The 17,068-nt window shown below is 42.0% G+C and overlaps 1 protein-coding gene across 3 annotated transcripts in view; it reads right to left on the minus strand.

Annotated features, from left to right (window-relative positions):
• Positions 1-17,068, minus strand: part of LOC134207529 (uncharacterized) — a 159,637-nt gene that overhangs the window by 17,690 nt on the left and 124,879 nt on the right. For all 3 annotated transcript variants that reach the window (XM_062683233.1, XM_062683232.1, XM_062683230.1), the window contains 2 exons: positions 4,039-4,521; positions 3,780-3,913 (listed from right to left, as the gene is read on the minus strand). In XM_062683233.1, coding sequence (XP_062539217.1) covers positions 3,780-3,913; positions 4,039-4,437 — 533 coding nt within the window. In that variant the 5' untranslated portion in view covers positions 4,438-4,521. The remainder of the gene's footprint in view (positions 1-3,779; positions 3,914-4,038; positions 4,522-17,068) is intronic.

A 17,068-nucleotide genomic window follows, 5' to 3' on the forward strand; every position in this document is an offset into this window, starting at 1 on the left:
CGTTCAGCAATGTGATTGCGCGGTAGTTGCTACAATCCAGCTTGTCGCCCTTTCTGTAGATGGGACACACGACACCTTCAATCCACTCCTGCGGCAAAACTTCCTCCTCCCAAATCTTGGTAATGACCCAGTGCAGCGCCCTGCCTCACCACCGTGTTTAAATAGCTCTCCTGGTAGTTGGTCAACCCCAGGGCTTTGTTGTTCTTCAGCCGGCCAATCTCCTCCTGGATTTCCTGGAGATCCGGAGCCGGTAGAATTATGTCCTGCGCGCGTTCTCCCAGGTCCATCACCATACCGCCATCTTCGTCTGCCACATCGCCATTCAGGTGTTCTTCGTAGTGCTGCCGCCACCTTTGGATCACCTCACGCTCGTTCGTAAGAAGGTTCCCCAATGGCCCCCATAAACATTTTATTGGAAGTAGACTGCAAGTGAGCTACGAAGAACGGTTGGTGCTCAGCAATTCGAAAAGAAGGTGGACATGTCGGCTCATTACGAACCTGTCATTGTGGGTGGACGAAAAACACGGAGAAGTCAACTTCGATTCAATTGCTGTCGGTCCATGGATATTCCAGGAAGTATCTGCACAGATTCGAACACGCAGAGAGATAAATTAGTGTTCGATACGCAATAAACTTCCATGGATACGGGTTGTCAGTTTTCAGGGAAGCTCTCGCCGCCGGGGGACTTCCCGTCGGAGTATGATAGATTCGCCTCCAGAGACTATCTGAGTAGGTTGGAAGTACGTCGAGAGCTAAGTTGCTCAAGAATGTAGTGATGCTGAATAGCACAAGAGAGAGAGAGATAAACAGTGAGCCTCAAGACAGGCAAAGTAAAAAGAATGCTTCGATGTAAAGAATGTGGCGACCTAGGAGTGCTTGCTAAAGGCTGAACACGTGAAGTGCATGAGCATAGCCCCCCGGAAGTATTGACGTCCAGTAAGTACCGAGGGATCAGAGCATTAAAAGATAGGGTAACCCAAGGAACCTTCTTTTTACTTTACAAAAATGTGCTTTAGACTTGTGTATTTGACAGCATAAACTGTTTTTGAATATTTTAACCAAAATAAATACAGACTTTCCGAAAGCAAAACTCAGCCCGGTCTCCTCTATTTCGACTGTGGGGTTTGCAAATAAACTTTCCGTCCCCGACGTCTGTTTTTAAGGGATTTAACAATCTAAACTGTTGGAAAATCCGCATTTCTTGACCGATTCTTGTTACATTCCATCCGGATGGATCCCAATGTTTGATTGATACCGAGGCTGTCCACAGTACGGTTCCAGAATTATTCCAGATTCCGTTGGGGTCAGTTGTCCCCGGAATAAGTGGCCATTTACAAATTTAAGTCAAACCAGGTCGTGCGACACCTCAAACTTCATGATTTCACAAAGCAAGGATGGGAATGATATTTTTAGAGCTCCTGGCCCACTCGGATTCAATCTGGCCACATTGGTCATAATCCGGGACCTACGCAATGGCTATTTTCTAAATTGATTCAAAATAGATCGTGCGGCACCTCAATTTTCATGATTTTGAAAAGCAACGATGGGAATGATATTTTAAGGGTTCCTGGCCCACTCGGATTCAATCCGGCCACATCGGTCACAATCCGGAGACTCACGGAATGGCCATTTTCTAAATCGATTATGCAATTATGGGAATGATATTTATAGGGTTCCTGGCCCACTCGGATCCATTCCGGCCACAATCCGGGGACCCACAGAATGGTCATTTTCTAAACCTATTCAAAATAGGTCGTGCGACTCCTCAAACTTCATGATTTTACAAAGCAATGATGGGAATGATATTTTAGGAGTTCCTGGCCCACTCGGATTCAGTCTGGCCACATCGGTCACAATCCGACGACCAACAATTTTTTTTTCTAAATTGATCCAAAATAGATCGTGCGACACTTCAAACTTCATGATTTTACAAAGCAATTATGGGAACGATATTTTCAGGGTTCCTGTTCCACTCGGATTCAATCCGGTTTACATCGGTCACAATCCGGGGTCCAATGAATGTTTAATGACATTAAACATTAATGTTTAATGAATGTTTATTACATAGGTCGTCCGGAATGTGGCCGAGGTGACCAAATTGAACCGAAGTGGCCTAAGAACTACAAAAACATCACTTTCATCATTGCTTTGTGAAATCATTAAAATGAGACGACACGCGACATATTTTGAATCAATTTAGGAAATGTATATTCCGTAGGTCATCCGAAATTCGACCAATGTGGCCGGATTAAACACAAGTTGTCACATAACCTATTTTGAGTAAATTTAGATAAAAGCAATTCCGTAGGTCCCCGGGGATGGTGGCCGGATTGAATCCGAGTGGGCCAGGAACTCTAAAATATAAATCCCATAATTGCTTTGTAGAATTATGAAGCTTGAGGTGTCGCACGACCTATTTTGAATAAATTTAGAAAATGGCCACTTCATGGGTCCCCGGATTACGACCGATGTGACCGGATTGAATTCGAGTGGGTCAGGAACCCTGAAAATATTACTCCTTTAACTGTTTGCAAAATCATGAAGTTTGAAGTGTCGCACGACCTATTTCGAATCGATTTAGAAAATGGCCATTCCGTGGTTCCTCGGATTGCGACCGATGTGGGCAGATTGCATCCGAGAGGGACCATGAACCCTAAAAATATCATTCCCATCCTTGCTTTGTGAAATCATGAAGTGTGAGGTATCGCACCTGGTATGGCTTAAATTTGTAAATGGCCACTTATTCCGGGAACAACTGATCCCAACGGAATCTTCAATAATTCTGGAACCGTACTGTGGATAGCCTCGTAACTAGTATAAATCGTAAAGGATCTATTCGGATGGAATGCAACTTGTTGCGAAAGAAACGGTCATGAAATGCAGTTTAGATTTTTAAAATCCCTTAAAAACAGACGTCGGGACGGAAAGGTTAAATGCCTGCGTCAGTTTTTGGAGGAGTTTAAAAATAATTGAAACTTTGAAATTGTTCACAGTCGCTACCCGAGTAGACGAAATTATCTCAAAAATATCAAATGTTGATAAGATAGCAAAATGAGATATGGACATGATTGATATAAGAGATAAAAGATCAGACGACAATATCAATATTTTGCACTAAAATATCATGAGGATATCAAGATATGTTATTTGTAATAAGTGATCGATATCAAGTGCCATTAGTTTGTTCTTATTCATAGCATATCTTGATATTTAAATGATATTTCGGTGCAAATTTTTGATATTGTTGCCTGTTCTTTTATCTCTTATATCAATCAAGTCCATATCATGTTTTGTTATTCTGTTCATGGCTTCTGCCCGGGTAATCATACCCGATTGAGCTCAATTTTCCAAATGTTTCAATTTTGGACCGGTAATCAATTTTGTATGTAGAAAAACTGTCCCATTTTCCAGATAATGGTAACAAATCAATCAACTTTCGAAAGAAAAGAAGAAAGCACTATCCAGAAAAAAATAACAGGAAAAAAAACCATCATTTGTTCTTTCAAAGTGAATAATTTTACATTGGAACAAATCACACGTATTCCCTAAACTGCCGCGCAATTTCGAACACGACCAACAGAACATGATGTTCATTTCTGCTGTATGCCGAATACTGCACCGTTTCTCGACTAAACATGGGCGTAAATCAAAACACGAATCAACAGAGACCAATTAATATTTATCTTAGCTGAAGAAAACAGAACCAAATACCAAAACCTTTATTCACTTGTTACTGAGATTTTATGAGATTGTCTTATGAATATGAACGATATACATACTCTTTAACTGGCAGTATTCCAACGCTGCGAACCTTCAGCACAAGCCTTTCCTGGCATGACACAAACTGGGCCAACTCCCTATGCACGGCGTCATCCACGTGATAACCATTGACTCGAACGATTTGGTCGCCCACCTGTTCGAACGAAAAATAAACCTCAGTCGCTTTCCACAACGCCCCGGTAAGCGATTGAACATGGCGTGCTTCACGCAATCGGACTGACTTCCGCAACCCATTGGTTCACTGTGGTGGTCACTTACCTGCAACCCCTGCCGATCGGCTTCGCTATCTTTCTCCAGGGCTGACACGAAAAACCCCGTCCCGTACTCCAGCCCGCCCCGGATCGAGAAGCCAAAATTTCCACCCCCATTGAAATGTCCATGCGAGTAGCTTTGCGGTCGAGTCAATCGTACCAGACGCACGCCCTGGCAAGACCCGTCGATCGAACCCATGCGTTCTTTGACCTCGGCCATCGTTAGACCACCAACGCTGGCACCCGACCCTGATCCCGATCCACCAAGCGACGAAACGCCGATCTTCGTTGTCCGAGTTAGGGTGTTATGGTGGTATCCCAGGGATGTGGGAGGCCCCGGCCGGAATGTCCCCATACTGTTGGCAGCACCGCTGCCAACGTTACGCACATTGCAGTAATCGGCCATGGTTGGCTGGCCGGATGTTGGTGTTTACTGAAGGGACTCACCAGTCCCAATCCGAGTGGGTGTGACCAGATCTGGGGTCCAATGCTGAAATCAAATCAGAGAAGAAAGTGTTCGATTAGATGTCGAATTGTATAAGCCAACAGTGAGAAAACAAAAATACGAATTATGTCAACTACATGGAAGTGAAAGAAATCAAAAACTGTCGACCAATCCGGATCGAAATTGCGGCGGACCGCTTCGCTATATTGGATAACAAACTCGTTCGACAACTGGGACCGCACGCAAATGTCCAGTAAGTGAGCGCGCGGCAACCGATCGACCGACTTCAACTTCGACGGGCTAATCAATCAAGATCCGCATCCACGGCTGGGTCGCAACCGTCACGCGGTGATGACGATGATGCCCTCAGGGTGGAAGTTACGCAGTCTCACTGGAACGACAACGACACGTATTTTTTTATTTTTCCTTCTTCCAAACCTGCTATGCATAATTCAACCCGCGTCGTGCCACGCATTCCTCTAGGTCGGTTCGAAACATTTAGGTAGGAATTCGTCATCATAATCGTGTGGAGATACCGCCGTGGCACGGATGATTATAGCAGAAGCGCGATTTTCCCACGTTGAGTGTGGGCTGTGATGCAGATCATTTATATTTTAAGGACAATGGTTCGTGTAGCGCAAGTAAGGGGAAAGAATTGATAATAAAATAGAAAATTGTGTGTTGATTATTTTGAGTCTCAGACAATTCCGGTAAGACAAGGCACCCATAGCTGGCCCCAGTTTTAGCTCTCTTTCATTTCTCGAAAACTAATTGTTGAAATCAGTAAAAGCTCTTTTTACTTCAACTAATTATTTTTTAGGTATCGATCAGATACGCATTTCGTCCTCCACTTGAGGACTTCTTCTGTGTTTTGTTATCGATAACAAAACACTGAAGAAGTCCTCAAGTGGAGGACGAAATGGGTATCTGTTTGATACCTAAAGAATAATTAGTGGAAGTAAAAGGAAGAAATAGTCGATTAACCGTGTAACATTTCCCCTAAGACGCTCACAAATAGGTATTCAGTAAAAGCTCATTTTTAATACCGTTGTTAAACAATAAAGAAAATACTTGAACTTTATCTATTTGCGACAACTAGTTTCGAGAAATGAAGATTTTAAAGTAGGTTAGCAAGAATTGGAGTCAGGGCGATTTATGGGTTTCTTGGGCAACAATATTTTCGAAATATCCAAAATTATCAAGATCAATCGAAATATATTGAGTTCAATCATTAACATTGTAATTCATTATGCCTATTTCTTTAAATAATTTACATATTGTTGCATAGTTGATATTAATTTTGCGAAAAAGAGTCCATGATCTTAGAGGGACTCGAATCATCATACCACAGAGAGATACAATGTTTCCCGTTTCCCGTTGGCCCGTCAAAGAGCAGCCTGGCGAAGATCGCGGCGGTAACGGTTATCGTTGACAATACTATTCAGCTTCTTTAGGGAAGACCTGTGTGCCGATTGAAAATTTACCGGCAGTGGCATGATAGATTATTTTCAACCAGTGGCTGCGGCGTGGCGGCGTCACACCGTTGTTGTTGATCGGCGCGGGGACGTGGGTCGGCGTTAACTACAGACACCTCTCCACATCTCGATATTGAAGGGGCCATCGAGATAGGGAGAGATCGAGTAATAGAAGGAAAATTGAAATGAGTACTAGATCCAAAAAGCTCGTTGCTATGAAAAGCGACAACAAAAGAAATGTCATTTCATGTTGTTGGTGTGTTTATTTTGTCCAAAGATGGTCCAGTAGCCTAAAAATTTGAACATATCGACATAAGGAGAGTGAATCCTGAACAAAATATGATCAGAGCACATCGAGATAGAGAGATATCGAGAAAGGGAGGTTATCGAGATGTATAAAGCCCAAATGTGTGTAGATTGAACGGACTGGAGAAACCATCAACATAGGGAGAGATATCGAAATGTAGAACATCGAGATGTAGAGAGTCGACTGTAATTTCAAACGTCAGAAATTTTCTGGAAGCTCCTCAACGAGTTCGTTGGGAAGTTCATCAAGAAATTTCTCTAGACGTTCCTTCAGATATTCCTCCGGAAGTACCTCCATGCAGTTCCTCCGGAAGTTCCTGCAGGAATTAGTTCCTCCAGGAGTTCTTCGGGAAACTTCTCCAGGAATTCATACAAAAGTTCCATAAAAAATCATCCAGAAATTTCTAAGAAAGTTTCTTCAAGAAACGCAGTTCTTCCAATAGTTTCTCCAATAATTCACCCTGAAGTTCCTCCGGAAATTTCTCCAGGGATTCCTCCTGAAGTTCTTCCAAGAATTTCTCCGAAAGCTCCTCCAGGAATCTCTCTGGAAGGTAGGTGGTAGGTAAGTCATTTGACATAAAGTCGTTTAACATAAAGCCGTTTGGCATAAAGCCATTTGGTATAAAGGTCGTTTGGCATAATGTCGTTTGGCAAGAACTTTAAATAGAAGGCCTCGAAGAACTGAGGTGATGTCCGTATGTGTGTATGTGTAAAAATTTTATAGACACACTTTTTGGAACTTAGCATTATCCGCTTTACTCGCAACAAGTTGCATTCGACGTTTTGTTTGCTATTTAAAATTGGCTCGATCGGACATTGTATTTCGGAATTATTGAAATCAGCCACCATCTGAAAAATTTGGTTTTAAGCTAGCGAATGTGCAATGCACAATGTTTTGTTTTGTTCTGCCTTGTTTCATTATTCGTTTGAATCAATTTAAAATAGTCCCTAATAACTGTTACGTAAACAATTAAAATGTGGCTAACTTGATTGGTTATTCATTGCATAGTGACAAACTCGATCAAGATGACACAGCCTCCATATTTAGGATTAACGGCTGCCAGAAGTTCCATCGGAGGTTCCTACAAGAATTCCTCCGACGGTTCCTCCAGGAATTTCTCTGGAGGTTGAAGATACCTCCAGAAATTTCTCCTGAGGTCCATCCAGGAGTTCCTCCAGGAACTCCTTCGGAGATTCTTTCAGGAGTGCCTTCGAAAGTTCGTCCGGGAGTTCTTTCGGAGATTCCTCCGGAAGTTCCTAAAAGAATTCCTTCGGAATTTTCTCCAGGAATTCGTTCGGAGATTCCTCCATGAATTCCTCCGGAGATTTCTCCAGGAATTCCTTCGGAGGTTTCACCAAGTATTCCTCTGAAAGTTCCCTTATGGATTGTACAACAATTCCCCGAATGCAATATCCCCGAATAACAATTCCCCGAATGTAACATTTCCCCGAATGCTTCTTCTCTTCTTTTGGAGTGCGACACAAAGCGATTGGAGGATTTCTGATCCGGAGGTTGCGAGTTCGATTTTCGGTTCGGCTTAGGATGCTTCCGGGTGAGAAGCATTTTCGGCTCTTTGAGCACAGTGTATCCATTGCACTTGCCACATTCATGTAACTGGCAGGCACGGGAAAGCTTTCAATAACTGTGGAAATGCTAGTAGAACACTAAGTTGAAAAACAGCCCAAGGCGAAGTGAAGAGATATTGCTTTCTTTAAATGTATTAGTATCCTTGGTATGATGAATTCATCTGCCCAGTTTAAAGCAAAAGGAAGTGGCAATGTCTTCCTCAAATGAACACATTTGCCCGGTATAAGGCAAAAAGGATAGATAGTCCCTTCTTTAAATGAATTCGTTTGTCTGAAATAAAGTGAAACAATGAGACAGTGCCTCTTTTAAATGATCCCGTCTACCCGATGTAATGCTAATGGAGGAGATAATGCCTTCTTTATATAAACTCGTCTATCCAGTATAAAGCGTATCGAGAGAGAATTTCTGTCCATAATAAGGCACGAAGAGAAGATAATTCGTTCACTATAGGAGCGCGCTTGCCAGATATAATAAAGGATTGATATGGAGCAATTATATGTTTCAAAACTGCTGCTATACTACACTTATCCAAAGAAAAGCCAATTTTAAGAACAATCTGGAAAAAAATACTTAACGCTATTCTGAGAAAATGAATTCGGCAAAATGTTTTTCGATAAAATATTATACATTCAATACATATTGCTTATATATTTTTTCCTTATTCTGGCCAAATTGGTATCAAAATAAGAGAGCACATTAATCCTTATTATCATTCTCAATTCATTCATATTTGCATTATTTCGAGCTAACGCCTATTTCTGAAGAAGGGACCACATCTACCATTGCCTTACTTCGTGGAAATGATTTCTTTTAAAGAATGGATTACATCCATATTATCTTATTTCGGGCAGATACGTGTTATTAAAAATAGAATAATAACAATAATAATCTGGGGAAACACTCCCTAAAGGAGCGACGCATTTACCATTGCATTAGTCCGAGCAAATGCATTATTTTTAAAGAAGGAATCACATTCACCATTGTCTTAGTCCGGGCAAACGCAATATTTTTGTTTAAAAGGATTCACATCAACCATTGCCTCAAACTTCTTAAGAAGGTATTTACAGGACAGGAGTTTAATTTCGAAGATAAAAAAAATATTTACCAAAAACGCTTTCAATCGGAATTGCCGTTTGCGATTCTGCTTTTTAAAAAAAACACAGCCGTTGTTCGACTATTATAGATTGAAAAGCACCTTGGAAATCATACTACCACAGACAAACAGACATAACACTCGTCAAATTTCCCTCGTTCACTGATTTACTGGTCAATTCAAATAATCATTAGTTGACCAATCGATCAATCGTGGCGCGCGCATCGTTTCTGCTCGAGTTTGACGTTTGTTCACTACCGCCATCTGGTTCGCGATTTGCCCAACTAACTGAAACCAACAGATGTCGTTGGTGTTTGAACGACGATGAATTTGATGAGTAAATGTTCAATGTGTTATGTCTGTTTGTCTGTGATACTACCCTGTTATTTTTTTAATTTAAAAACAGATCCTGGAGGATCAAAAATATCTAATACTACCAAAGGATATGGAGGTTCCTTCGGAATGTCCTCCAGGAATTGCTTCGGAAGTTCATATGGGATTTTTTTCGAAAATTCTTCCAGGAATTCCTCCGGATGTTTCTCCAAGAATTCCTCCGAAAACTTCTCCGGGGGTTCCTCCAGAAACTTTTCTGCGAGTTCCTCCAGAAATTCCGGAGGTTTCTCCTGAAGCTCCTCCAGAACTTCTCCAGATGTTCCTCAGGAGAAGTCTCAAGTTGTTCCTCCAAGATCTCCTCCGGAGGTTCTTCCAGGAACTCCTCCGGAAGTTTCTCCGGGGATTCCTCCTAAAGATTTCTCCAGGAATTCTTCAGATGGATCCTCCAGGAATTCCTCTGGAACTTCCTCCAGGAATTTCCCTTGTGGATCCTTCAGGAATTCCTCCAGACGTTCCTTCAAAAATTTCTTCGGAGGTTCCTCCGGAAATCGATCGTAGGCTCCTCCAGAAATTCCTCCTAAAGTTCAACCAGGAATTCCTCCGGAGGTTCCTCCAGGAAATTCTCCGGAGGTTTCTCGGAAGATTCCTCCAGGAATTCCTCCTGAGGATGCTCCAGGAACTCCTCCGGATGTTCCTCCAAGAACTCCTTTGGAAGTTCCTCCAGGAATTCTTTCTAAGGTTCCTCCTGGAATTCCTCCGGAAGTTCCTTCACAAATTCCTCCTGAAGTTCCTCTAGGAATTCCTCCGGAAGTTACTCCACGAATCCCTCCGGAAGTTTCTCCAGGAATTCCTCCGGAAGTTTCTCCAGGAATTCCTCCGGAAGTTCCTCCAGGAATTCTTTCGGAAGTTCCTCCAGGAATTCCTCCGAAAGTTCTTCCAGGAATTCCTCTGGAAGTTCCTCTGGGAATTCCTTGGAGGTTCCTCCAGGTATTCCTCCGGAGGTTTCCTCCGGGATTTCTTTCGGAGATTTCTCCAGGAATTCCTCCGGATGTTTCTACAGAAATTCCTCCACAAATTTCTCCGGGAGTTCCTCCAGAAACTCCGGAGGTTTCTCCTGGAGCTCCTCCGGAAGTTCCTCCAAAGAAGTCTCCAGATGTTCCTCCAAGATCTCCTCCGGAAATTCCTCCAGGAGCTCCTCCGTAAGTTTCTCCGGGAATTCCTTCGGAGGTTCCTCCGGGAATTGCTCCAGAAGTTTCTTCAGGAATTCCTCCTGAAGCTCCTCCAGAAATTCTTCCAAAAATTCCTTCCTCCTTCCTTCAGGAATTCCTCCTGAGGTTGCTCCAGGAATTCCTCCGGAAGTTTCTCCAGGAATTCCTTCGCAAGTTCCTTCAGAAGTTGCCCCAAGAATTCCTACGGAGGTTCCTTCATGATTTCCTTCAGGAGTTGCTCCAGGAGTTCTTCCGGAAGCTCTTCCAGTAATTCTGCCGAAGGCTGCACCAGAAATTAGTTGGGAAGTTCCTCCAGGAATTCTTCGGGAAATTTTTCAAGGAATTCCTCGGAAGCTTCCTCCAAGAGTTCTTTCCTAAGATAGTACATAAAAGTTTCATCAAAATTCATTCAGGAATTCCTCAGGAAGTTTCTTCAAGAATTTCTCCGGATTTTTTCTTCAAGAATATCTCCTGAGATTCCTTTAGATTTTTTTCGGAAATTCCTGAAGCAATTCCTCCGAATTTCCTTGAACAATTTCTGTGAAGTCCAGAAATTCCACAGGAGCTATTACGAGATTCTTTCGTGGATTCCTCCAAACACACATGGTGATTATTTACATTTTTACAGATATTTTCTTTATGGTTTTGGGTGTGTTAATCTGCGACATTGGATTATTGATGCTTGACGGCATACGTGACCCACCGTCCGTCGCAGTAAAAAAAGTATGTCCCAATCACACCATTAGGGAATCCTTTTGACCGAAACTGGTCCGGTCGTTTCGGGAGGGTAGTCTTGGCTTCCAGTCTACCAACCCCCGACCACCCAGTTGCTGAGTTTTTTGGGGCGCTTTTAGATCTTTTGTCTCCAGAGATACATCGGTAAGAGGTGCTAGAGATCATGAAACCACTTGTAGTATTTGATGTTGTGATCTTGGCGTTAGGTAAAGTATAGGTTTAGACTAGTTTACGAGGAGTAGAGAGAACTAGAGAATGGGATATTCTCTCCGTATTTCGGCTTATGTAGATATGATATGTTTTTGAGAGTTTAGGCAACTGACATCAGTAGGAGATCGGGCATAAGGTCTTCGGGAAAAGCATCATCCGTTACGGTAATTTCTTTATTGTGTTCATTTGCTTCTTCATGGCGAAGACCTCCGAACACGTAAAAAATAGCGAGAACTAGCAAAAATACAGCGTGATTTAAATCAAGGCTTCGGGAACATCATTCCCGTTTTCTGGAACAATCTGGAAAATGTGTCATGTATTTCCGAATCAGTGATTTAAATCACGGTGTTGTTTTGCTGGTCCACGAAATCGGGAACGCTTTTATTTGCGTGAAAAGTCTTCGCCTACTCTTAGTGTTGAGATATCTAGTTGTTGATTATAGGTTGAACATTTTTGTTGATTGTTTGTTGAACAGTTCTCAACTATGGCCCATTTCAGCCATTTGATTCAGTTTCGACTGCTTTCATTAGATCATTTTCAAAAATAAAAAATAAACTTTTTGGATCAGGCCTCAACAGTGACCATTTGAGGAACGTGGCTTTGGAACCTTCGTTATTGATCTAGAATAGAGATTAATAAAAACAAACTCGATTACCATGGGGAACATAGAAAGCGCCCGTGGTGGTTGCACCTTTCCAAACATTAAAAACATCCAAATGACGAAAGGGGTCGTTCAAAAATGATGTCACCGATTTTAGGGGGGGTCTAAGATTTTGTGACAGTGCGTGTACTAGGTATACAAAAAAGCGTGACAGAGGGGAGAGGGGGGTCTAGAAATCCCAAAAAGTAGTGGACGTCATATTTGAATCGCCCCAAATCTTATAAAAAAAAATAACTTTCTACTCACAAATGGCTGCAGAAGCTATCGCAGCGAATAACTTTTCTACCACAACTATCGCTGATCACCATCACCGCTACCTACACTATCATTGTTTTTCAATTTCCTGTCGATTTGAAGAAAATTCGTCTTGAATCAACTCTCTTCTGATAAATATGGTGGTCCTGACAAGAAACGATTTTCCCTTTTTGTTGGTTGGGTAAAATTAAAAATACGCCATTGGGTAATCTGCAACCACGCTGACGAGCACCATCAGTGGTGACAAGAATCTGTGTGTAGGCAAAAGGTGGTTTCAAAGTACATCAGAATCTAAACAATAATCATAGAGGTTTCTGGGATATTGTAGAAATAAATTGTTCTTAAGTACTTCAGATACTTTATAATACCTATAGTCAAAGATGTCTAAAACAATGATTTTTTCGATTATTTAGTAATTGGGGTTCCAATAATTTATTCAATAATTCGTTTAAGAGGCTAAATTCCAAAATGGGTTGTATGGCGGACTTCTATTGTGAGGGTTTTTCTACGACTCGGCCTAACAAATTGCTGTTTTTATTTCACTAATAAAAGAGTTAAAGCGTTAGTAACAGTAATGTATACTAAATGATAACATAATTTCAATTATTTAGTTTAAATTACTACAACTAGCGCTTTAGTTCCATTATGGAATTCAAACAACAAAGTATTATGCAAAGTTGTAGTAAAACTTTCGCACTAAAAAGGATACTGAACTACTTGGATAACGAAGGAGTATGTGCTCCGGCCGCCTCTACTGCTGGAAGATCCTCTTGACCTCAGGTTACATGCTAGACTTCGGTTTGTACCACACTCTGCCTTCGGTGATCGGACGACCCTTTGAGTAGTTCCCACATATGATACTACTTGCTTTGCAGCGAGCTTTAGTATGCCCAAAAGCCCGGAAGTTTCAACACTGCATTGGTGATGAATAATACGAATGAGAAACTGAAATGAATGTAGTCCGGTCTTCAATGGTGAGCACTAGATAGGGATGTTATTCCTGTTTCCCCCTTCATCTTGCAGCTCCGCGGAAAGCTCCTGAGTATCGTAGTTAATGACATCCCGACAGCAAGCAATAATGGAGGAAAACATATTTTTTGTACTGCTCTGGCCACTCAATTCCGCTTAATACGCATGATGCATGCAACAACAATACTAAAGATGCTCGGTTATAGCAATAATAAGTAACAATAAAAACATACTATAAACCACAATGCAGGTAGCATCAGATTTGTGAAGAGGATAATTAATTTATTCCCATTCGATTTTTGTCATAGATTAACCCAATCCGACCATTGTCCATAAGGGCAACCGTTACAGCATTAGAGCTCCCTTATGTGCCACCTTACGCGACACCAAACATCAAAACTCGCTTGCTTGGAGCGATCGTGGCAACCGATCGGTTCGTCGCATTTGAAAACATTCAAAACTAATCACTGCTGCGGCAGGTGTTTCCATCTGCATCACAGATGAGTTTCAAGTTTCGGCGATGTAGATGAAGATTGAGACTGATTATGATGAAACACACTGTTGAGATGATAATCGCGCCTTCGGGCTGTGCTCTTCCGCCAGCTTGACATACTGCCGCGCCGTAGACTGTTAGGACGTTGCACAATCAGTTCTGAACAAAGCAAATTATGATTAAAAGGTTCGCAGCCTAATGATCAACGATTTGGAATCTAATTGAGAATTAATGGCCTATTGTGAAAGTGACGCAGCGATGATGTTCGTTCCTAATAAATCAAAGTAAAACATCTAGCGATCAAATTGTATGGCAAAGCGTGCGAAATGCACGTTCTGTCGGTTCGAGTTTTGCACGCAGTGCTTTTTGTTTGGCGAAGTTCAACATTTTTATCGGGTAGAACGTGGAACAATTGTTCTTCTACGTAAGGCTAGCGACTTTATCTGATTACACGTGACGCACTGCGCAAATCAAGTGTGAGGTCGTAATCCAGGAACTCCATAAGTACTTAGTATGTTGTGTAACCGCTGCGCGTGATCACAATTAAGATGGTTTGAAATAGCAAGAATTGTTACAAAAGCACGTTCGGTGATAATTAAAACAAATAAATTAAATCTGAGTTATTCGAGTTTCAAACATTCTCAAACTTAATTTGAATTCTAATTTATTTTTGTTTTGAAATCATTTGTTAATTTTAATTGATTTTCACTTGAAATTTCTATTGCATAAGGTTTTAATATACATACATGTGCGGCCTGAGAAATTATGTTTCCCTTCAAAACTATTGCATGTTTCAGCTTTCTATTAGATCTGCGCTCAATCGCCCCCAAATCAACCGCAAAGCGAACCCCGACAGAAACAAGAACCGTCATTAAACTAATCCGAATTGCCTGAGGAAGGCTAGAAACGAACCTCCGCTAACCGTCATAAAAACCGAAACCAGCGAGATGATAATTGAAAATTGTTACCCGGCGCACTAAGCAGGTAACCAAGCAATTGACGCTGAAAGGGGTCTCCGTCATAATAATAATCACGCAATTGCATCACACACCTGCTCTGTCGGGCCAACCAGACAAACCGTCAGCAATGGTTAGCTGGGGGCAAGCAATGAACTAAAGCAACGACCGACCGACGACGCGAAATACAACAAGCAGCAACGCTTGCTTAGGTTGTCATCGTTGTCAAACTCTGCAGCACAAGACACTGGCACTGGTTGGCGATCTCAGAACCCGCGATAAAGTGGCATCACCTTCTCTTTTTTTATTTCTTTCGCTCTTCGGGTTATAATTCGCCGCACTCGATGATGATGGTTGAAGATTAGTCTTAGTCGAAGTAGGCTTTGTATGATTTACGAGTACGAATCGGTAATGAAGATAGGCAGTGAAGGCAGTAGACTACCCCCAGGAGAATTTGAAGGTCAGTTTCGTTGAGCACCTGAAGAGATCGCCATCACGGAGCGTGTGATTTTTGTGCAATGTGATATCGAGACGCAAAAAAAAAACTTTAATAACTGACCGAAAAAGTGGGTTTTAAGGGAGGCGGTTGATGCTCCGGCTGACGGATGATTGAGCCGCCGAAATTGCTACCTTTGAAGGTCAGTTCGGCAAACAATGAGGGCAGCAAGCAACACCGACTGGTCGCAGATTGTCAGGTTGCGGATCAGTGAAGTGCGTTAATGATCGTCGCATAATTGAAACTCGATTGTTCTTTGGCAATACGCGTTGCAGTCCCCTCGAGGTATGTGAACAAAAAACACAACACTCAAATAGCGCCTCGAGGGTTTGCTTCAACAAAAGATGAATTTTTCAATTGATTTGAAGCGTTTAGCGCCGAGGCTTTTCCGCTCTGTTGACCGTCAAGGCCAGTTTCAGTAATAAAAAAATTGATGCAATTAGCCAGATGTGTGAATTGTTTTTTTACCAAATTGGTCCAATCGGTTTGCTAATTAGCTGGAGAAAGATTTCTCGTTAATTGCGGCGTTGCTTCTTGTTGGAGAAATTTTCATATCGATTTCATTTTCTCCTATCCGAGCATTGAAGTCTGCTTGCCGCGGGGGTTCATTATTAATTGGAACCACCTTTCGATTGAAACCGTTGTTAACACTTTTTCTTCCGTTCGATTTTTCATCCGAGCCCACCTCCACTACGTCAATCAATGTTGGGAAACACAATGTGTTCGGAAAAACAAGGCCGACTCATAATCACACATATTCGCGCTTCGCTATGCAATCTCCCAAAACGTGCATTTGCCTTCATCTGGGTTACCGAAATGTGAGAAATTGACTCACCTTCATGTGGGAAAATTGTCGGATTTTTTTTCGGAGTTTCGCCCTCACCGAATTCGGGATTGTCGGCCAGCTATCGATTCGGGGTTATCGATGAGCAGTTCATAACAATTGTTCCATACGAATGGAAGCCGTATCTGAAAATGATGATTTTTCTCCTTGTGCGCCACTGTGTCACCTACGGTCCAAATTCGTGATCATTCAACTTTGAAAAGTAGATTTCAGAAGTAGGGGAACCTATCATGTGTTTTGGTTTTCAGTATTTTGGTGTAGAGAAATCAAAATCAATCTCGTTTTAATGCATTGATGGACCAAATATATCACATGTTTGATCGTTTTCGGAAATCATTTCAGTGAAAATGTTTTCTGATGTAGCACCATGCAAATGGCATTCAGTTCCAATTTGTACTTCCGTTGCGAACTTAAGCATGTCTGGCGAACTAAAATGCATATTTAATAATTAAAAAAACAAACAACAAGCTCTGGATTTCTAATCGACTTCCTAAAATCCTCACATTTCATGCGGGTATTCGGCTTCATCGAGAGCACATGCATACTCGCCGATGTGCTCAAGGACCGTGGATTCGCCATCGTAGCGCTGCAGTAAGTTTTTTTGAAGGGATCAATGGTGCGAACGTTTAGAGGTAATCATACCATCTACCAGAACTGCGGCAACACACACGAGCTGGAGACAGCTTTCATAGTGATGGGCGATATGCAAATCAATGATCAATGAGTGAATGTGCAGGCTGAGGATTAAAGGCCGGTTCTTCAATTTCAGCATAATCAACGTCCATAGCCCACGCTCCGGAAGCACTGATGATGATAAGGACGCATTCTACGCGCAGCTGTAACGTGAGTACGATAGCTGCACAAGCCACGACGTCAAAATCATTATAGGAGATTTGAACGCTCAGGTTCGCCAAGAGGAGGAGTTTAGACCGACTGTTGGGAAGTTCAGCGCTCACCGACTGTGAACCAC

Source organism: Armigeres subalbatus, chromosome 1 (genome assembly GCF_024139115.2).
Source record: "Armigeres subalbatus isolate Guangzhou_Male chromosome 1, GZ_Asu_2, whole genome shotgun sequence".
Classification (NCBI taxonomy): Eukaryota; Metazoa; Arthropoda; class Insecta; order Diptera; family Culicidae; genus Armigeres; species Armigeres subalbatus.